General features: G+C 42.8%; 1 protein-coding gene across 1 annotated transcript in view; it reads left to right on the top strand.

The window, feature by feature from the left end:
- Window positions 1-7,286: 7,286 nt before the first annotated feature.
- LOC135517597 (E3 ubiquitin-protein ligase UHRF1-like) overlaps window positions 7,287-23,763 on the top strand; it is a 39,447-nt gene continuing 22,970 nt past the window's right edge. Inside the window, exons 1-3 of the mRNA XM_064942047.1 lie at window positions 7,287-7,626; window positions 15,792-16,241; window positions 20,667-21,001. Coding sequence (XP_064798119.1) covers window positions 7,474-7,626; window positions 15,792-16,241; window positions 20,667-21,001 — 938 coding nt within the window. The 5' untranslated portion in view covers window positions 7,287-7,473. The remainder of the gene's footprint in view (window positions 7,627-15,791; window positions 16,242-20,666; window positions 21,002-23,763) is intronic.

Below are 23,763 nucleotides of genomic sequence, written 5' to 3'. Positions count from 1 at the left end.
ATTTCCAAATACCTGAAGTTACCACGTTCATATGTTTATTATTTTTTATTTTACCTTTATTTAACTAGGCAAGTCAGTTAAGAACAAATTCTTATTTTCAATTATGGCCTAGGAACAGTGGGTTAACTGCCTGTTCAGGGGCAGAATGACAGATTTGTACCTTGTCAGCTTGGGGGTTTGAACTCTCAACCATACGATTGCTAGTCCAACGCTCTAACCACTAGGCTACGCTGCCGCCCCAAATATGTACAATATGTACAATATGTACAAGCAATAGTACGCAAGTATAAACACCATGGGACCATGCGGCCATCATACCGCTCAGGAAGGAGACATGTTCTGTTTCCTAGAGATGAACATACTCTGGTGTGAAAAGTGCAAATCAATCCCAGAACAACAGCAAAGGACCTTGTGAAGATGCTGGAGGAAACAGGTACAAAGGTATTTATATCCACAGTAAAACGGGTCCTATATCGACATAACCTGAAAGGCCGCTCAGCAAGGAAGAAGCCCTGCTCCAAAACCACCAAAAAAAAGCCAGACTACGGTTTACAACTGCACATGGGGACAAAGATCGTACTTTTTGGAGAAATGGCCTCTGGTCTGATGAAACAAAAATAGAACTGTTTGGCCATAATGACCATAATGACCGTTATGTTTGGAGGAAAAAGGGGGAGGCTTGCAAGCCGAAGACCACCATCCCAACCGTGAAGCAAGGGGGTGGCAGCATCATGTTGTGGGGGTGCTTTGCTGCAGGAGGGACTGGTGCACTTCACAAAATAGATGTCATCATGAGGTAGGACAATTATGTGGATATATTGAAGCAACATCTCAAGACATCAGTCAGGAAGTTAAAGCTTGGTCGTAAATGGGTCTTCCAAATGGACAATGACCCCAAGCATACTTCCAAAGTTGTGGCAAAATGGCTTAAGGACAACAAAGTCAAGGTATTGGAGTGGCCATCACAAAGCCCTGACCTCAATCCTATAGAACATTTTTGGGCAGAACTGAACAAGCGTGTGCAAGCAAGGAGGCCGACAAACCTGACTCAGTTACACCAACTCTGTCAGGAGGAATGGGCCAAAATTCACCCAACTTATTGTGGGAAGCTTGTGGAATGCTACCCAAAACGTTTGACCCAGGTTAAACCATTTAAAGGCAATGCTATCAAATACTAATTGAGTGTATGTTAACTTCTGACCCACCAAGAATGTGATGAAAGAAATAAAAGCTGAAATAAGACATTCTCTCTACTATTATTCTGACATTTTGTAACATTCGTCATTGGGAGACAGAGAGGAGGACCAAGATGCAGCGTGGTTTGTGTTCATCTTGTTTTAATAAGAAATACTGAACAGAACAAACAATAAATAACAAACAAACAAACAAAACAAACAAAACAAACAAAACAAACAGTCCCGTAAGGTTAAAGACAAAAAAAACACTAAACAGGAAATTAGCACCCACAACTCAAAAGTGAAACAACGATTGACAGCTGCCTTTGATTGAGAACCATACCAGGCCAAACACAGAAATAACAAATCATAGAAAAACTAACATATACAACCCACCCAACTCAGGCCCTGACCATACTAAAACATTTACATTTACATTTAAGACGCTCTTATCCAGAGCGACTTACAAATTGGTGAATTCACCTTCTGACATCCAGTGGAACAGCCACTTTACAATAGTGCATCTAAATCATTAAGGGGGGGTGGTGAGAAGGATTACTTATCCTATCCTAGGTATTCCTTGAAGAGGTGGGGTTTCAGGTGTCTCCGGAAGGTGGTGATTGACTCCGCTGTCCTTTGTGTTCATCTTATTTTAATAAGAAATCCTGAACAGAACAAACAATAAATAACAAACAAACAAACAAAACAAACAAACAAAACAAACAAAACAAACAGTCCCGTAAGGTTAAAGACAAAAAAAACACTAAACAGGAAATTAGCACCCACAACTCAAAAGTGAAACAACGATTGACAGCTGCCTTTGATTGAGAACCATACCAGGCCAAACACAGAAATAACAAATCATAGAAAAACTAACATATACAACCCACCCAACTCAGGCCCTGACCATACTAAAACAAAAACATAACGAAATAACGAAGTTCAGAACGTGACACATTTCACATTACTAAAATAAAGTGGTGATCCTAACTGAAACCAGGCTGTTGTATGGCTTCAATGCCATACAACACTCCTTCTGTGGCCTCCAACTGCTCTTAAACGCTAGTAAAACCAAATGCATGCTTTTCAACCGATCGCTGCCTGCACCCGCATGCCCGACTAGCATCACCACCCTGGATGGTTCTGACCTTGAATATGTGGATATCTATAAGTACCTAGGTGTCTGGCTAGACTGTAAACTCTCCTTCCAGACTCATATCAAACATCTCCAATTGAAAATCAAATCAAGAGTCGGCTTTCTATTCCGCAACAAAGCCTCCTTCACTCACGCCGCCAAACTTACCCTAGTAAAACTGACTATCCTACCGATCCTCGACTTCGGCGATGTCATCTACAAAATTGATTCCAACACTCTACTCAGCAAACTGGATGCAGTTTATCACAGTGCCATCCGTTTTGTCACTAAAGCACCTTATACCACCCACCACTGCGACTTGTATGCTCTAGTCGGCTGGCGCTCGCTACATATTCGTCGCCAGACCCACTGGCTCCAGGTCATCTACAAGTCCATGCTAGGTAAAGCTCCGCCTTATCTCAGTTCACTGGTCACGATGGCAACACCCATCCGTAGTACGCGCTCCAGCAGGTGTATCTCACTGATCATCCCTAAAGCCAACACCTCATTTGGCCGCCTTTCGTTCCAGTACTCTGCTGCCTGTGACTGGAACGAATTGCAAAAATCCCTGAAGTTGGAGACTTTTATCACCCTCACCAACTTCAAACATCTGCTATCTGAGCAGCTAACCGATCGCTGCAGCTGTACATAGTCTATTGGTAAATAGCCCACCCATTTTCACCTACCTCATCCCCATACTGTTTTTATTTATTTACTTTTCTGCTCTTTTGCACACCAATATCTCTACCTGTACATGACCATCGGATCATTTATCACTCCAGTGTTAAACTGCAAAATTGTAATTATTCGCCGACCTCCTCATGCCTTTTGCACACAATGTATATAGACTCCCCTTTTTTTTACTGTGTTATTGACTTGTTAATTGTTTACTCCATGTGTAACTCTGTGTTGTCTGTTCACACTGCTATGCTTTATCTTGGCCAGGTCACAGTTGCAAATGAGAACTTGTTCTCAACTAGCCTACCTGGTTAAATAAAGGTGAAATAAAACATTTTTTTTTTTAAACTGACCTAAAACAGGGATTTTTTTACTAAGATTAAATTTCAGGAATTGTGAAAAACCGAGTTTAAATGTATTTGGCTAAGGTGTATGTACACTTCTGACTTCTACTGTATGAAGCAAGCGATTGAACCCTTTTTGGTTCTTATAGGAACCTTTTTTCCTATCATTGTGGGCTAGTCTCTTGTGGACAGACTACGGATGCCTTCATCTGCCCAGGCGTTGCTGATGCATGCCAAATCTTACAATGCCCGGATAAGTATTTTAAGTATCAACTAACCAAATATGTTATAACAATCTGTCAGTTGATGACACGGTCGATGATGTGGCATGCAATTATTGGTTGATGCATGCGACATCTGCGCAGGGGAATGCTAATGCCGCGTTCAAAACAGCTGGGAACTCGGAAATCTCTGACTTCCGATTTCAGTTTGTTCAAAACCAATGTGAATTCTGTGAGCACTGACTGGGAAAAATCGTTCCCAGTTGTCTTGAATGCACCCGAAGTCCTCCTAACTTCAATGAGTCACAGCTCTCCCTGCTCTGTGAATCACGTGGGTCACGTCAGCCAGGCTACTAATTCCATACACTTGATGCCAATGATTGACCCTCCCATAAGAACATCATTCTCTTTGGAGGAAACAGTAAAGCAGCAGGAGAGAGAAGTGCAATGAAGTGAAACCATGTCGCTAAGTACAAACCTTCATACCCTGAATACATGCCAAGCAAAATGACTTTGAAATCTACTTGATCATTTCAGCATATTGAGAATGTTGGATCCCATTGGTAAGTCGACTTCAATGATTCCTCTGAAATGAAGCCTGACAGGATGAAGGCCTATTTGAGGTAGAGATTTTTAAAGTTTGCCCTGAGAATCCTACCAGAGATTATTTGGGACCTGTAGGAGTGAGGTTTTTTGAGGAAGGGGATCCATCCTTTTTGGCTGACCCATATGTTGTTTCAAGCTGGGTAAAGGACAAACTGGGAACTGTTACGTCTGTCAAAGTTTCGAGAAGTAGAATTATTTAGATTTTTTGAGGCAGCGGGCACTCCGCTTCACGCGTATCGTGCTTGACCTGTGTCGTGCTTTGCTCTCCGGAGTGATGAACGGATTGGAGTTCAGTGTAGCGGTGGATAAGAAGAGAGAGAATATTTCTGGTGTTTGTGATGCTCGCCTTTTGGTGAGATGCAGACTCTGTAGAAATGGTGAGACGGAGGATATCCTGTCTGGCTTGTTGAGCTTCGATATGGAGTTTCTACCAGATAAGGTCAGGCTAGGATGTATTAGCTATTCGGTGAGGGCCTTTGTTCCAAACCCACTATGCTGCTTTAGGTGCCAAGGATTCAGACATGTGCCAGCAGAATGTAGAAGGGAGGTCCCAAGATGTGGAAAATGTGCATGAGGGCATAATCAGAGGGAGTGTGAAGTTGGGGTTGAGAAAACAGCCTGGGATCTGAAATGCTCTGTACGAGAGAGAGAGAAGTTGAGATTGTTAGAATGGGGAAGAAAGTTTCATATGCTGAGGCAGCAAGGAGAGTAGATGATAGCCCAAGGATGTTGGATTTGACTGGGAGCCCCCCAGTGAGTAGGCCTGAAGAGAGAGATTAGTAAGGTTGGATTTCTTGTGTTTTATAGCTATGGTGATCAACTGTACTGCACTGATGGAGTGGAAATTACAGAAGAGAGGTGTGGTAGTTGCAGCAGCAAAGTATTTTGGTGAGAGATTTCAGTGCAGAAGATCTACAGGGAATTTTGGGAGATGGGGTTACAAAGCAGAGGGATGGGGGATGGGCTTTGTGGATAGTGTCTAGGTAAGTTGCAGGGTTACATGGTGGTGCAATTTAAAACATTTGCCCTTCCCCTTAACTTTCTTAACAAAAATATGAAATCCGCACACCTACCTGCGGAAGGCAACAACACAGCGTCTAGTCTGACAGAAATTCACAAGAAGAAGACCCTCCATAAATACACTGCTCAAAAAATAAAGGGAACACTTAAACAACACAATGTAACTCCAAGTCAATCACACTTCTGTGAAATCAAACTGTCCACTTAGGAAGCAACACTGATTGACAATCAATTTCACATGCTGTTGTGCAAATGCAATAGACAACAGGTGGAAATTATAGGCAATTAGCAAGACACCCCCAATAAAGGAGTGGTTCTGCAGGTGGTGACCACAGACCACTTCTCAGTTCCTATGCTTTCTGGCTGATGTTTTGGTCACTTTTGAATGCTGGTGGTGCTTTCACTCTAGTGGTAGCATGAGACGGAGTCTACAACCCACGCAAGTGGCTCAGGTAGTGCAGCTCATCCAGGATGGCACATCAATGCGAGCTGTGGCAAGAAGGTTTGCTGTGTCTGTCAGCGTAGTGTCCAGAGCATGGAGGCGCTACCAGGAGACAGGCCAGTACATCAGGAGACGTGGAGGAGGCCGTAGAAGGGCAACAACCCAGCAGCAGGACCGCTACCTCCGCCTTTGTGCAAGGAGGAGCAGGAGGAGCACTGCCAGAGCCCTGCAAATGACCTCCAGCAGGCCACAAATGTGCATGTGTCTGCTCAAACAGTCAGAAACAGACTCCATGAGGGTGGTATGAGGGCCCGACGTCCACAGGTGGGGGGTTGTGCTTACAGCCCAACACCGTGCAGGACGTTTGGCATTTGCCAGAGAACACCAAGATTAGCAAATTCGCCACTGGCGCCCTGTGCTCTTCACAGATGAAAGCAGGTTCACACTGAGCACATGTGACAGACGTGACAGTCTGGAGACGCCATGGAGAACGTTCTGCTGCCTGCAACATCCTCCAGCATGACTGGTTTGGCGGTGGGTCAGTCATGGTGTGGGGTGGCATTTCTTTGGGGGCCGCACAGCCCTCCATGTGCCCGCCAGAGGTAGCCTGACTGCCATTAGGTACCGAGATGAGATCCTCAGACCCCTTGTGAGACCATATGCTGGTGCGGTTGGCCCTGGGTTCCTCCTAATGCAAGACAATGCTAGACCTCATGTGGCTGGAGTGTGTCAGCAGTTCCTGCAAGAGGAAGGCATTGATGCTATTGACTGGCCCGCCCGTTCCCCAGACCTGAATCCAATTGAGCACATCTGGGACATCATGTCTCGCTCCATCCACCAACGCCACGTTGCATCACAGACTGTCCAGGAGTTGGCGGATGCTTTAGTCCAGGTCTGGGAGGAGATCCCTCAGGAGACCATCCGCCACCTCATCAGGAGCATGCCCAGGCGCTGTAGGGAGGTCATACAGGCACGTGGAGGCCACACACACTACTGAGCCTCATTTTGAATTGTTTAAAGGACATTACATCAAAGTTGGATCAGCCTGTAGTGTGGTTTTCCACTTTAATTTTTAGTGTGACTCCGAATCCAGACCTCCATGGGTTGATAAATTTGATTTCCATTGATCATTTTTGGTGTGATTTTGTTGTCGGCACATTCAACTATGTAAAGCAAAAAGTTTTTAAGAAGAATATTTTATTCATTCAGATCTAGGATGTGTTGTTTTAGTGTTCCCTTTAATTTTTTGAGCAGTGTATATATACACCGTTCATAGAAGTTTTGAACAGTTTTGGGAGAGCAAGTGGTATAAAGAAGCTATACATGCCATCAATGCTTGTCCATGTTCAGTATGGCCTGGACTTTTTTCCTTTTTTAATCCCATCTGTTTTGAAAGAAATATATTCTTAGATAAAAACAACAACTTTTGTCTATTTATGAACCATTAGAGCAATGGCTAGCTCTTTACAATGCAAGTCAGTAAAGGCTTTAATTTGACATTGAAGTTCTACATTTTATATAGATTTGTAGAATGTCCACTGCTTACATTGCACATTCTGGAAACGGTGAGATACTTTCTTTCATCCCTTGTATTCGTTTATTCATTGTACTGCCCACAAAAAAGGGTCCTGTGCCTTTAACTGCAAATTGTACATAATTTTATTTCGCGAGATTTGCTTGGCGCGGTGACCCATGTGAGAGACACATCCTGCAAAAATCATTCTCCCCTGCAGAGAAAAAGGCAATGGAGCGCTGAACATTTTCACTTGTATCCCCCTTCCCCCAAAGGCCCCGTATTTGTTGTGATCAGATTTCTGTAACATTTTTTGGTTGGCTATCGGGCGGTGGAACGATGTGGATTCAGATTCGGACCATAGACGGAAAGGAGACACGAACCATTGAGGATCTTTCCAGGCTGACCAAAATTGAGTATCTGAGGCTGAAAATCAAGGATATCTTCAATGTAAACCCCCAACAACAACGGTTATTCTATCGGGGCAAACAGGTAGATGCTATCTGTCACATATGGTCATCCTAACAGTCGTTTGTTGTGTGTTTACGGTGCAGGATTAGGTGCTAGGCTGTTAACGTTGTACATAGCACTGGAGCTTCCTGTTTTGAAGGGAATTCGCCAACAGTTCTTGCGCAAGAGCTGAGAGGACGGACTGTGGTGCCATATTCATATGCTGTCATTGTCCCCATGCATTCTGTGTCTACAATGTTGCAGTTTTCAGTAGGCCTGTTTTCCAAGATGCATACAACATTGTATCAATGTAGTAGCGAACATTTGAGCTAGACAGCTGAGAAAGGGCATATTCTTCGTGATCTTTTTTTCAGATTTTCCAGTGTTATCCACATGTCAGGAAGGCATCCCGTTATTACAACCTTATTCAGACCCCCATGACCAGTTCGAGATCATCTAGGTGCATTGCGAACAGGATTCTACCACTTTTCCAAAATATGTGGTCTCTTGATGACTGTCGTCGTGGCATTTTGATGTTCATGTGATTTGTATTATTCATTTGTTTAGTTCAGGATGCGTTGCTCCACGTGCCTTGACGTGAAGTGCAGTGTTTACACCCGCGCCCTGGTGGTTTGACACAAACTCAACGTCACTACATCGTGAATAGTGGTTAGGTAGGCGCTACTGTGGAAGTGCTCTTTGCACGGTGACTTTGTTTCCCCATATTCTGCATGTAGGTTACATGCAAAACATGGTTGATAGATACGAATTCTGCTGGACCGTGTTGAACAATACTAACACTTCTGGGGATTCTAGAAGCTGAACTAGTAGATTCAGAGACAATTGTCATTGAATGTGAGATTTAAATATATATATTTTTAAATCTCTCCAAGTGAGATTTGACATTACATCTTTTACAATATGACATTGATCAGTCATTACAACATTGTCTTTTCTGCGACTTCGTATAATGCCTTGTCATCATTTCGGTGTTTGAAGGTAATATGCTAGAATGCTCTGTACCTTTTTTTTTTTTAGGGCCCTCTTTCCAGTCTAGTAGTAAGGACTGGCGACCAGAGGACTGGCGACCAGAGTGTTATCAGAATATGCATACACCCACCTTGTATCCTTTCTATCCAGTGTTTGAGCCAAGTATAATGACTCAAAATGCCATCCGTTAAGAAAGACAATGGTGATTGGATTGGAGATGGAAATGCTGCCGTGCCCCTGTGACGGTCATTCAATCCTTTGTGGGTGTGTGTGGGGGTTAATTGTCTGACCACTGTGCCCCTGTGTATGTCCCAAATAGCAACCTTTTCCAAAAAGCTCTACTTTTGACCAGGGCCCATAGGCAATATGTAGGGAATAGGGTGCCATTTGGGACAGACTGTGTGTGGGGAATATTACATCTGGAATAATGACTCAACATGCACCTCATAAAGAAAATACTGCTTTTTCTATTATCATTTAATATGCTTCACACCATCCTTTTTTTAATCCAGTTATTTAACTTACCATATAAATGGATTCCTCTGAAGGCACTTTAGCCATTCTTAAACCCTAGGCCCTGTAAATAAAATAAAAAAACTAAAGGAGAATCAGGACTGCTATTGAAAATAAATGGCTTGCTCTTGTTTTGCTGGATTTCTGACACTACATTAAGGATTTAAGTGGTTTTGTGTTTACACATCCATGCTTTGGGAGGGATTCCACTTTCGGGGATGTTGTTCATTGCTGTATAATCTGCAGTACAGCATGATATGTCAGCCATTTTGAATTTTTGAATGAGGAATTCCCATGTGCTCTCTTTTGAGAGGAAACATGGGACGGAGCCATGGCAAGCTTTTTTTCCATTTTTTTTTTTTTTTTTGTGGGGATCAAGCATCTAAGCGTTTTCCATTTTAATGTGAATTTAAACAAAAGACCTGCGTTCAATTTGCTTCAGTTGGCAGCCTACCTACGTTTTCATCACCTTGTGATGTAAGGTATGCATGGCTGGCTGTTTCTAAGGAAACAATATGCTTTTCTCTTCTCTCTTTTCCATACTGAGTGTTGTTTTCCCACTCATTTGATTTTAGGCCTAGTTTATGAGATACACACTGGATTCTGTTTTTAAGGTTTGTTATACAAGAAGACCTTCGGTTTTATTGTGTAGTACTGTAGTGAAGTAGTAGTGTAGACCTAGTAGTAGAGTAATGTACTGTTGTGAGTATGTACTGTAGTAATCTTTGTATTTCCTCTGCCTCAGGATAGCAGGCAGGGTGGGTGGGGGATTTACACGTGTGAAGTAATGTGAAGAATGAACCACGCGCAGTACCGACTACCGTCACACTATTAAGACTGTTGCCAGGAGCCAGAGGAGACTCATTCAATTTCAAAATGGCGTCGTCCTAGCCCTAGTTCAAAGCACGTGTACTATGCCCTTGCGTTTGAATGACTGTCAATGTTAGAGAGCCACAGAGGTCTTGTAACAGTCTCTTAATTATGTCTGTGAACGGATCTCTACCTGCCTATAGTCGGTCACAGATTCTCCCTTTCCGAGAGCACAGTCCCTGCCTTTCTCTTTTAGATCCTGGGCATACCGTCTTGTCACACACACAAAAACGGAACACTCTACTAAGCAGACCCTCGTCCGCTAAACATCTACTCTGAGACTTGTGATTGGCTGGTTTTCGAATTGTGCTCCCTCTCTATTGGCGAGTGAGCGTCTCTCAGGGTTAATATTTCACAAAATTTGTTTCAAAGAAAGCCACTTGCACTGATGGCATGTTTAGAAATGCTCCTAAATGTGAAAAAAAAATACAGATTAAGAACTGTTTTTAATACACACACATTTTCAACATTACACTACGGGCTGATAACCCTTGACCCTTTTTTTCTTAGTTGGGGAAAACCAGGGCATTCATTCAATCGTCTTGTTATGGCTCTGTATATGAGAGGCAACATGGCTCTGTATATGAGAGGCAACATGGCTCTGTATATGAGAGGCAACATGGCTCTGTATATGAGAGGCAACATGGCTCTGTATATGAGAGGCAACATGGCTCTGTATATGAGAGGCAACATGGCTCTGTATATGAGAGGCAACATGGCTCTGTATATGAGAGGCAACATGGCTCTGTATATGAGAGGCAACATGGCTCTGTATATGAGAGCTGGTTGGTTGTGTTCCTGTGTCTTTGCTTATGTGGGACTAAGATAGTGTGTGTGCTGCAGTCAGCCATGTGTACAGGTGCCCCGCTCTCCAGTTTAGGGTTGGGCTGAAGGTTTGGAGCCTGTTGTCTGACACGGCTGAGGGCACTTGAATTCAGTTACGCTAATGGAAGTTGGTGTCCTTTCTGAGTTAAGAAAGGGACTGTGTGTTTCACGAGGTGGAAAGGTGACCGATTTTTATTTTGGATCCGTGCTGCGCAGGCAGCGTGAAGTAGAGGCAGACAACAAAGGACCAGTTTTCAAACATTTTTATTTAAGGCATGGTTTTTTTCTATAACTGAACTCAAGACTCAACCCATTCTCCATTCACATATTGTTGATTTAGTTATTTTAAGTTACTTTTAGAAAAGAAGTTACTTTTAAAAAACCATGCAAGATTAAAACGTAACAAATTAAATAAACAAAAGGGCCCAGGAAGCAGGGTGTCCCATTTTCTTCAACCGTTCATCTTACAACCTTTTAGTAGCTATTTGCTCTCACCAAACGCTTGCCACATGCACTCTGCAACAGGGATCCACCATGCTTCTGGGCTGCATCCCATCCGGTGGGATGTCCGCACCTCAAATGGAAAGAAGCAGGGATTTTCTAGAAGTCAGGTGAACATGCGTTACTCAATGAACCAGTTTGCAGAGTTAACAGTACATGACTGATTGCCAAGTTAAGCAGTGGTACTCGAGGTAGATCAATGCCACAAAGGCTACATTTACACAGAGAGCGCAATTCTGATATTTTTTTCCCCCACTAATTGGTCTTTTGACCAATTACATCAGAACTTTTCATATCAGATCTTTTTCAGAGTTGATCTGATTGGAAAAATGTCTAGTCCCAGTTTAGCAATTTTATATTCGCATCCCTGCATGTGGATTTGGATTTAGGCTAGTTATCACCGTGTCAGCTCAGTCTGGTTATTCTGTTTACGGTTCCTTCAGTGGTGATGTGTTTTACTTTCAGTGAACCCCGTGTTTTACTTGATTTGAATATCAGCTAGCTACAGGAACTGAGTGTCAGTTGTTCTTGGTAATGCGAGGAAAATGGAAGTGCTTTCTTTTTCACTCTACCAGACCGGCTTGTCAAAAAATGCAGGGTCCTGCTTTACGAACACGACGGCTAGAAAGAAACAAGGTTTGGGGGAAGAGGAGTGCAAGCCGAGTCTATTTCAGCCAACTTCTTTCTATCCATATAATTACTAGAGATGAAGAATTGAATTTGTTTTAAGGTATAAAAAAAAAATGTGTGTGTTCTGTATCGATGAATAAATATAGCAATAGAGTTTGGTATAGGCTAGACAGCGAGTTCCATGTCAGTGTTTTGGGCTGCTTGGGGGGTGTTCGCTCTTGATTAGAAACGTGACCTATTTTTTTCCTATTGGCGGTCTAGCGGGTGGGAGGCGAGGGGTGGTTTGGGTGGTGGGGGGAGGGGTAGGGAGTGGAGCTCACTGTCTGGTTGAGCAGTGTGTGTGTTGGGCGTTTCCTGCCCTATACCCAGAGTTCCCTGCTCCCTGCCAGGCTCTGACTGCAGACTAGTATCTGACCACCAGCCCCACTGACTGATTTGGTTTTGCACCTTTGTTGTGTTAGTGAAAAGAATATTCACACATACACCAGCCCTGACTTGCTTACAAAAATACACACGAACGCCACACGTACGTACACTAATGCACCAAGTGCATTTCAGAAGCACAGGTCGCGTACCGATTCTTTTTGAAAGGCTTGGCACTTACTCAGAAACACCTTTCCAAATTCTGATAGAAATCTCAGGTGGTCAAATTCACTTAATTGGCAGGCAGAGATAACCACCACAAAAGTTCAATGGTTATAATAGAAATGTTCTGTCATTTTTATTGCATATACAGAGTATTTTTCTCTGTTGCGTTAAATCATTGATAGGCTAGATGCCAAAGCATACCTGTCAGCCAGGATAGTATCGAATAGACTTTTCCAGGTTCGGCCTGGTGATGTAGTGTTGCCCTCCCCTCCACCTGGAGTAGATTAGGTTTCTATTCTGTATCGTAACGAACAGGATCCGTCCAGCAATTACCTAATTCAAATACAAAAGTAGCTGTTTTAATTATTACGTATTCAGAATGTTGTGACCTTGCCAGTGCGTAAGCAAAGCACATCTCCTGCTGTTTTTTTGTTTGTGTGTGTCAATGTCTGAGTGACGTGCTTGTAATGATTTAGCAATAAGCTTTTTAAAGACAGTCTGGCTGACTTGTCAGTCGTCACCTTGGATAAACAATGCGTACACGAACACACACACACACACACACACAAAGTGGTTGTGCCACTGCCACCACGTGGTCGATCTTTTGACCATGCTTTCAAAATATTTTTCCATTAGTGTTTCTTTTCCTCCTTAGTCTTGCAGATGAATGAGGTTTCATTTTACATTCCTAATGTTGTTATTGACGATGACATTTACATCCCACTGTGGAACTTTGATATGCCTGTAGAGTATATTAGGTTCAACAAATTATTTAAAAATGTGCCAAAATGTAATACATATGCCAACTTTGATTTATTGTTTCTCAATTATGCTTTTTGATATATATGTGTGTGTGTGTGTGTGTGTGTGTGTGTGTGTGTCAACATCCTTCCAAAGGACCATGCTATGGATTACATTTTGTGAAAATCTCAAATCATGGTCTTTTTTTTTTTTTTGGTCCGGATTTGTGAGAGGAATTGCTTTTATGATAAATGCATTTCGGGCATATATTTTCCAAGAGAATCTGAGCTAGAATCCGTTTTCTAGATTTCAACAATTGATTCAGTAAAATTCTGAAGAATACGTACGTCCCAGAGCAATCACACGTGGTGAATGCACAAGCTTCTGAAGACAAGATATGATACATCAAAATCCATCACATCCACAACTGTTATGGATGTTACGGGTATCATAAACGCTGAAAGATGATACTGACAATGAAAAGAGCGGAACCAATTCTAGACCATACAAAACCTTTAGTTTCCTAAATGTTTCAAGATAAGGAGCATGTTTTATGACCCCCCCCCCCCCCAATTTTATTTTTTTATGGATGTTACATTGCCTGTCCCAGTCCACCTCCTACATTTTACAGGACTGTAGAATACGCAAACAAAACGTAGTATTGCTTCATTAACATATCATCTTCGTAACTAATACTGGGAACAGCTGTGAGTGGAAAAACAAGCTTTGTGAGCCCTTTCTAAAATCCATGAAATATGATTGACTGAAAAGCCTTGGCCACCTACGCTGTAAATGGGCAAAATTCATGAAATTAAAATGTTCAAATAAAGCTTGAACTCCAACACATAGACCTTAAGGGTAATGGTTTCATTTGGAAATGGACACTCAGGTTGACTTTTACACAGAATCGCCCAACCATAACTTTTCAAATGGACTGGATGGAAGACATCCAATCGCCCCAAATGTTTTACCATCCCTTGACCATAGCTAAACCCCAAATTTGTAGAAGCGTCATAACATCGGATATCATGGGTACAAACTGGACCTGGGTTTTGAGTGTAATTATTGTCATTGCCTAAGCCCTAAGGAGCCTATAAAATGTCTTGTTGAAGAGGGAGATTATGCAAATCGTAATTGACTCTCCAGTTAAAGGCCAAACGTGGCTAATGTACGCTGTGTTATGGGATACCATGCATGAAATAAAATAGGCTTTTCCCGACACAATAGATTAATTCTAGTCGGTGTGCCGCAGCCTGCCTGGTGTCCCTTCTCTCCATGATGGTGTCTAGTCTACCATAGAAATATAATTACTAGAACGGACATTCCCATTTGAATTCAACGTTCTGTGATGGTAGTAATTATATTTCTGTGCTATGCAGTTTACTCCACATGGGAGGGGCAGACAGACAGACATGGACACAGACAAACGCACACAGACAGGTGACCATAGTGTTTGTGGCAATCACGGGCGGCCTGCTCTGTTCTAAATTTCATGAGATTATTAAATAAGGGAGGTTAGAGGACGGGAGATGCCAGACTGGAGCGCCTCCACTCTCGTTTCTCCTTTTCTGCCTCAATAAGTAACCAAGGAGAGGAGCGAGTGGCCATGCTTATTTCTCCAACACAATGGAGGATGGGAAATGGTCTGGTCACTGGCTACCTCGCTCGCTTCTGCTCTGATGAGACGACGCTACATAGATCCATTGGGACACAACTAGCTGTCTGCTCACCATTATACCATAACATTTTCATGGAAGTACGGTAGGCTATAACAAGAGATACAGTAACTTAAACACATGGCAAGTAACGAGGCAGCCAGAGATGCAATGTTTCTTAACGTGAGGAGTCTCTCACACTCAGAAGTGGAGCCATTTTCTGACACAAACCCATGACTGCGGAAATGCGCCACACCACCATCTGAAAGACAGACTGAGATTGTAGGGAGGGAGTTTGTCGATATGGAGGGGAGGGGGGGGGCTTCTTTATTGGTTGCCATAGCGACTTAGGTAGTGTTCCCCCCCCTCCAGATTTAATATTTTATTTACTTATTTGAGGGGGAAAAAAATGCAGTGGAAGGCAGAGATTTGTGCCGTTTTGTTCAGGAATGGATGTTTGTTTATTTCCCCGTAGCTTTTAGCTTTTATTCCGAATGGTGTTGAGCATCAACTCATTGTCCCTCCTCACCCTTCTGAAGAACTGTGGAATTCTGTCTTTTTGCCGAGCTCTTTGTTTGCTCTTGACAACCAGCTCCGGCTCGATATAGGCTTCTGACGGCGATGCTATGCTGTTCATTTTAATATTGAGCAGATGTCTGCCAGTGCCTGAGAAGAGAACCCCCCCCCCCTCCCCAAAAAGAAAAAACTAACACCAAAATGGCTGCCGAACAGATCCGTGTGTGATTTTTTTTTTTTTTTATTATTTTTTTTTTTCACATGCAAGATGGCCATACGCTGTTTGACTGTCACACAGCTGTTTTACCCACCTCAAGCAAAACACAGACTAAATGTCTGCCTTACTAACAGATCCATTTGTGTGTCAATATTTTTCAGATGGAAGATGGCCACACGCTGTATGACTACAACGTGGGACTGAACGACATCGTCCAGCTGCTAATCCGTTCTCAGGCAGGGGACGCTCCCGACAGCCCCCTCGTCCCGCCCATTGCACCCCCTGTCACCCCGAAGGACTGTGACACCATGCCCATGTCCAGTAGTACAGCTCTGCCTCCCACCTCCCCCAACACCACGGCTGGTGCAGCTACCACACCCTCCCCATCCAAGCCTACCATAGTGGCCCCCAAACCCATCCCTACCCTCACCACAGTCAACAACAACACAACCACCAGTAACAGCAGTACCAGCAGTACCAGTAACACCAGTGATCCCAATAACAACAGGGCCAAGTCTTCTACTCCACCAGCACTGCTGGAGAAGCTTGACAACCAGCCATCAACCTCTACACGTCCCTTCCTCATAGACGCCGGCATTGGGGTGTTCAAGGTGAGAGAAAGAACTTGCTGGTCTGTGGTACCATTTTCTCTCAGGTTGTGGTTTGTGTATGAGATATAATATTATGTTCATTCATTAATGGTCCTTTTGAGCCAGATATAAACCATATGAACCAGAGGATACGACCCCTAAGGATACAACTCTCCCCAGCAGTATACTTGTGTCTTGAAAGGTTTCAAACCCCTACTTTCTGTCCTCTAGTCCAGCTTGGTTCGTTTCACAATTTAGGAGATACTGACGTTTGTTTCGTCGTTCGTTTCCTTGATGGCACTGGCACACTACCTCTTATTTGCATTGTGGTTTTTGGACCCACATGCCTGTGGTAGTTTGAATTGGCATCTGCCTCTCACTCCCTCAGCATTCTGTGTTCGATTGCCATAGTGACCAGTGGATACAGACAAAGGGCTCTGGAGTGTTTCGCTACTGTAGCAGGTCCAGTGGTGTGGGTGCCATTCTGGCCTTTTCTAGCTGGCTGGCTGGCTGGCTATCTTGTTTTGTGCGTGTGTGTCTGGCACGGTCATGTTGCCCTTCACCTCTCCCCTCCCTGTCACCCTGGTTAGATCCCTCGCTGGAGGTGACATCTCCTTTTAGTGCCAGTCGTCAGGGAAACGGTTTGTGAACATGCATGACAGACCTGATCCTGTGTCTCTACTCTAGGGTGACACTAACAGACAATCAGTAGAGGTGGTTCTTCTTCTGGACCCGTATTCACAAAGCATCTCAGAGTGCTAATTTCTAGGATCAGTTTAGCCTTTTAGATCATAATGAATACGATATGGGCAGGGGGGGACTTGTTCCTACGTCAGCACTCCTACTCTGAGAAGAGTTTTGAATTTGGGCCATTTACTTAAATTTCCCTGTTGAATTATGTCTACTACTGGAGCTCTGAACGTTCACCTCATGGTAACCATGTTGCGACACGTTTAACCTCCCCAATGAATCAGACATTTGAATTGGGGAAACTTTTTATTGCCACGCAACAAACGGTTGCTAAGATTTTTCTTGGTAATTTTCTTTTTTTATACTCCGTTGCAGTAAGTGGCAAGGCTGACACGTTTTGATAAACGTCCTCTTAACAGTTAACACCGTAGCCAAGCTGCAGGGGAGCTGGGGCTAAGGATGCCAAGCAGACCCAAGCCAAGAGAAACATGCGCAGAACTTAACCCTGAGAAAAGGCATGCTGGCCTGCTGCTTGTGAACCACAGTGGCTGTAAATTATATTGGCTGGAACATGGACAGTAACAGTCTCTTGGCTCAATGAAAAGCCTGTGCTAGGTGTACCATCAAGGTGATGACTGGCCCTGTGTGACTCAGTTGTGGGTTAAATTTATGCAAGGATCACACATACACATACCAAAAATGTATGCACTCTGATATATTCTTAGCTTTGGGACACATCATTGGGAGAATGTGTACTGGTTGTCCATTGTTCTGGTGGGTGGCAACAGAAAATAACAATACCACAATATAGCTGGCTTCACCCCCAAAAAATGTTTCTTGTCAACAAAAGCATATGTATAATCTCTAGGAACTCTACTTACCAGACAGAAAGTGAAATGTGTCCCTCATTATCAAATAAATGTCTGACTCCAACATTTGTCCAAAGCGCACCATTCCTGCCAGTAGACAACGCACTTCGCGCTAGATTTCCTACCACGAAGTCTACCACTGTTTACACTGCAGGAATATGGTGCGGTTAGGACAAAAATTGGATTCAGATGTTTATTTGATAGCGAGGGACTTCACTTCACGTCTTGTAAGTAGAGTTCCTAGAGATACATATGCTTTTGTTGACAGGAAACATTTTTTGGGGGTGAAGCCGGTGTCGTGTCTTTGGCTATGCCGGATTAAATGACATGCTATTCTATAAAATAATTTCTCCGTAATTAATATTACCTGATTGAGCTAATCATGTAAATGTAATTAACTAGAGTCGGAGCACCACAAAATAATATTTATAGAGCTGTTATCTTCCGAATAAACTCTTTAAGACCTAGTAATATTTTACATAAATAGCAGTCAACATTAATCGTCACCTTAATTCGGTCTCATCTGAAAGTTGTAAATTCTTGGTCTTCACGAACCCTGGCTAACAAGTTGAATCAGCAATACAAAATTGGGTTGAATTATTTATTTACTAAATACCTAACTAATCACACAGAATTACACATACACATAATTAATCATAACTTGATTACAAATTACGTCATAAAGGAAAACGTCACTAGCGGGCGGAAGAGATATGACCGCTTTTTACACAAATGAGAAGGGCTGCGTTTGAGTGAAAGAGCGGGAAGACTGAGTAACAAAGGAAGAAGCTGTGCTATCGTAAATACAGTATCTTATGCATTCTAAATTACCGCCCATTTGGAAAAGGAAAATGCAATAAATATTTACTCTGAGCTGCGCTTCAGTAGGTTGGTGGTAGATGGAAGGCCGTATTGCCAAACCGAGTCCTTTGTCCTTTGAAGAATGTCTCTGGTCAATTGGATACGTTGTAGTAACGTCGTTGTCTGTTCCTTCCTAACCCTCGTTTGCAGCTGCTGTTGCTAACTCAATGGCTAGGAGGTATCACTTCTGTAGTGAATAAGAGTTCAAAGTTCATACCATTTGCAACCAAAGCTCACGCTGATGTTGGCTTCGTTCTGTAGTTATTATCTGAACCATTCTGACATCGGACCGTCGTCCTCACATCCTCGGAACAGGAGGTTATATTGTCATCAAGGCTTTATATAGGAAGGGAGAGGAGGGCGTGTTTGAAAAGTTTTATAACCCATGTCCCTTCACAGGGGCGGGCCACTGATTGAGCAGAGCCCTAACCTTATGAAAACCCAAATCTCTCATTTGGAAGCTAAAATTACATTTCATCCCATCACAAATAATTTCATATTCAAACATTTCAATTGAACAACAATTTCATGTGAATCCGATAACTCTGTGTGGACTTTCCACTGTAGAGTTTGTCATCTTATCATTGATAATGTCTCGGATGACAACTGAACTGACATCATATTTATTAAGTACCACTGCATATGTTCAATTGGTCAGATTACCAGAATATTGTTCATTTCCCCCCCCACCCTCTGATGTTCCCAGAATCTCTGTTAACCAAGGGGATTTCAAATGTAACATCAGTAAGGTAGAGAGAGGAAAAAGGGGGAAGAGGTACAGTGGGGCAAAAAAGTATTTAGTCAGCCACCAATTGTGCAAGTTCTCCCACTTAACTCTATTAGCTAACTATGCTATGCTACTCATCATAACATAAACTGAGGACGCATCAAGAGGCGATCTGAATCCAGACCCAAGCCTTGAATGCATGGAACACAGAATATTTCAGACGTCATTATAAAGGCCTTGAGAGAGGGGGTGGGGTGGGTGGGGGGTGTTAGTCACAAAGAAAAAGTGGGGTCTCCAAAACCCACAGTCTGGAGAAGCGTGTTTTGGTTCCTCACTTTACATCTGGATGAGAATCAGATGCTTCATTCAGACTGCTGTTTCATGTGGTTATGTCATTAGTTCCAGGGGAGACAGATAGTGAAAGCAGTGTCATCTCCACAGGCCCACAAGGACTGCTTAAAAAATAGTGGCACTCGGTATCAATAATACTCTGGACCTGCAACCATAAACTTAAATGAAGGGTATAGAGCTCACTGCATCTGCAAATCTCAATTTCTTTAGCCATGATTCACATTGTAATATCAACATTGCCAGGCCCACGCCTCAGACAGGGAGGGGCAAGGCCAAACTCAGCCTGTCTCAGTTGTGTGCTTTGCTCTTCTTCCATCATTAAAGGTCCAATGCAGCTGTGATTTGCAGAGAGGTTTGGAACTCTTTTCTTATTGGTCTATTAACTAATTTAACGCCTGATTTCACCAGGCAGGCCATAACTCCATCCCACCAAAACAGGCAGAAATTTCAGGCGGTCTTTTCAAACCGCTCTTACACTAAAAGGGCAGTATCATAATTGTTCACAATTGGAAATATATATTTGACTGCACTGGGCCTTTAAATACACAGAGGCTAGTTGGAGAATTGATAGCTAAACAACAATAACTAGGCTAACCCAATTTCACATTTTAAACGTCTTTTTCATTTCGTTGCTTCCAGTGGTCCACCGACGTTTTTTTTTTTCAGCCACTTTGTTTTCCATTGTAAACAAATGCTTGTCAACAATAGTAAACCTTTTTTTTATGGGTATTTTAGAAGTAATTGCAGAGGTCTATTTATTTTTTTCTTTTTTTTTTTAGAAATGTCCAATATGTCTCATTTTTCTTTGATACAGCATACATTTAGTTATCCAGATGCCTGCTTTCATTAATACTGAAGCCAGGTGTACTCTTAAAATGATAAAGAATAATACGTGTATTTTTATGAATGTTTAAAAGCTAAACTATTTCATTTTTTCTTATCTCTCAGATAAATGAGTTGGTGGACTGCAGAGACATAAGCATCGGTGCCTGGTTTGAAGCCTGCATCGACAAGGTGGCACGAACCCCAAAGGGTCAGAACAGCAAAGCTCCTACAGCGGGGAAGGTTGGCAGGCCTAGCAAAAGGACTAATGGCAAGCTGGAGGCCGAGCCGGGCCAAGGCCAAGGCCACCCCTCCTCCTCCACGGACAATAGTAATGGAAATAATTATTTGATGTTAAACTCGGACAGTGGGCCAGGGAGTGCGTCCTCCACCTCTCAAACAGACTCTACTGCCACAGACAAAGAGAAGGAGGATGTCACGTACCATATCAAATATGACGAGTAAGTTGGTGCACCTGAGGAAAAAGGCAGCATGACTTGTCGGGAATTCCCACTTAGGAACCCTATTTTGGATTTATTTTCCCCCTTTTTGGGGAGGGGTCATCTACACTTGATAGTTTCACCCACCCAGGTTTGATTTTCTTAATTCCCTGCCATTTGGTTTCTTTTAGGCGTGTTAGAGTAGGTCCTATTCTTTTGGGATGGGTCACCTACTTTTGGTTGGTAAGTAGGAGTACGGTATGTTGTGATGAATCCTACCAGGTACAGTGAGCTCTAAAAGAATTGTGTTTTTTACTCTGTACTCCAGCACTTTGGATTTGAAATGATACAATTACGGAGTGCAGACCGTCAGCTTTCATTTCAGGGTATTTTCATCCATATTGGGTGAACAGTTTTGAAATTACAGCCTTTTTTTGGTACCTAGCCCCCCCTCCGCCATTTTAGGAGACCAAAAGTATTGGGACACTATACTGTTTGTGTATTAATAAAGTAGTAAAAAGTGTAGTGTTTGGTCCTATATTCATAGCACACAATGACTACATCAAGCTTGTGACTACACATTTTATTGAATACATTTGCGGTTTGTTTTGGTTGTTTCAGATTATTTTGTTTCCAATAGAAATGAATGGTAAATAATGTATTGTGTCATTTTGGAGTAATTTAAATGATATATTTCTTGCACCTTTTTCTCCCCAATTTTGTGGTATCCAATTGATGTAACTTGCAGCGATGAGACAAGTTAGTCTTGTCTCATCGCTGCAATTCCCGTACGGGCTCGGGAGAGGTGACGGTCGAGAACCGTGCGTCCTCCAAAACACGACCCAACCGAGCCGCACTGCTTCTTGACACAATGCCTGCTTAACCCGGAAGCCAGTCGCACTGCAAGAAACACCATACACCTGGCGAACCGTGTCAGCGTGCACTGCGCCTGGCCTGTCACAGGAGTCGCTAGAGTGCGATGGGACAAGAACATCTCTGCTGGCCAAACCCTCCCCTAACCCGGACAGCGCTGGGCCAATTGTGCGGCGCACATAGCCTGGACGACAGAGCCTGGACTCGCACCCAGAATCTCGAGTGGCACAGCTAGACCACCGTGCTACTCAGGAGGCCCTTGGAGTCACTTTTATTGTAAATAAGAATACAATGTGTTTCGAAACACTTCTACATTAATGTGGATGCTACCATGATTATGGATAATCCTGAGAAAGTTCGAGACGCACAAATATCATACCCCCCTAAAATGCTAACCTCCCCTATTATTGTAATGGTAAAAGGTTAGCATGTCTTCTCAGTATGATATTTGTGCATCTTACTTGCTCACTCGTCATTATTCACGATTCATTCAGGACTCTCCGTAATCATGGTAGCATCCACATGAATGTAGAAGTGTTTCGAAACATTCTATTCTTATTGACAATAAAAGTGACTCAAATTAATTTCTATTGGGCACAAAATGATCTGAAACACAACCAAAACAAAACTGAAAATGTATCCAACACATTTGTAGAGTCACAAGCTTGATGTAGTCATTGCGTGCTATGAATATGGGACCAAATACTAAACTTTAGACTACTTTTAATAAACGTAAGTGAATTTGTACCAATACTTTTGGTCCCCTAAAATGGGGGGTGCTAGGTATAAAAAGTGCTGTCATTCTAAAAAGTTCACCCGATATGGATGAAAATACCCTCCAAATTAAAGCTGACAGTCTGCCCTTTAACCCAATAGTCAATGTAATCGTTTCAAATCCAAAGTGCTGGAGTACAGAGCCAAAATGACAAAATAAAAAGAGAAAGAAAGGGGGTCACTGTCCAAAAGAGTTTGTAGCTCACTGTGAGTCAGAGCTATGTAGACTGGGGTTGCTGGGGAGTTCAGGAGATACCATTACATGCCATATATTTGGCTGTAGAAGTGCTTTGATATCCCCTTACAGTATGTAGTCCCGCCCCAGTAAATACAGAGGAGGTGTGATTGCATGCAATAGAAGTGGCAATAAATCTGACATAATACCCCTTTTATGTATTGCTGCACCAAAAGTGCCAGCCACTCCCTCAGTAACCTTTGACCTGGAAAACTAAAGCTCCAAGCAGTAATGAAACGGCAGCATTAACTGTTTTCCTTACTAGGCTGGTGGGGCACTGGCCAGTAAGACAAATTGAGTTCAAAGGCAGGTCAAAAGGCAACAGAGTTATTTCCTGTCTCAGAAATCCATTCCCGAAAAATAAGTGTCTGTAGATCAGTGAGCTTTGCATGTTTTAAGACAAACCGATAACCTTCTGAAACACTGGCTAGTCACCTGGAGTAATAGCATAAGAACCAGATTTAATACAGTAGACAGGTCAGTTGGTAATCTGAGATGTTGAGTCTCATTTTCCATGTTCTCATTTTCCATTTTCCATGTTGAGTCTCAACTTCCATGGCCTCTCTGAAAACATTGTCAGTAGTTGGTGTTTATAACCACAACTTGGACGACATGTACAGTTTTGCAAAGTAGTGTCACGAACCGGCTCGTAGCCCTTAACAAAGAGGGAGACAACGTGCATAACGGACTAACAAAAATATGTTTCTTAACTGAAGTAAACTATATACAATTTAACAATGCTGTGTGTGTGTGTGGGTAGTCAGTAATCAGTGGTGTAAGAGAGTGGTTGCGTACAAAGATGGTGATAATGAAAGGTGCCGAAACAAACAAGCCACAAAACGCCACAACCAAAAATAGTATGTCTGTGTGGAGAGAAAGCTCCTCAATGAATGGGGGGGAA

The sequence above is a fragment of the Oncorhynchus masou genome, chromosome 28 (assembly GCF_036934945.1).
Source record: "Oncorhynchus masou masou isolate Uvic2021 chromosome 28, UVic_Omas_1.1, whole genome shotgun sequence".
Lineage (NCBI taxonomy): Eukaryota > Metazoa > Chordata > Actinopteri > Salmoniformes > Salmonidae > Oncorhynchus > Oncorhynchus masou.
Note: the sequence above shows the minus strand (reverse complement) of the source record. Positions and strands in the feature narration are given on the sequence as shown.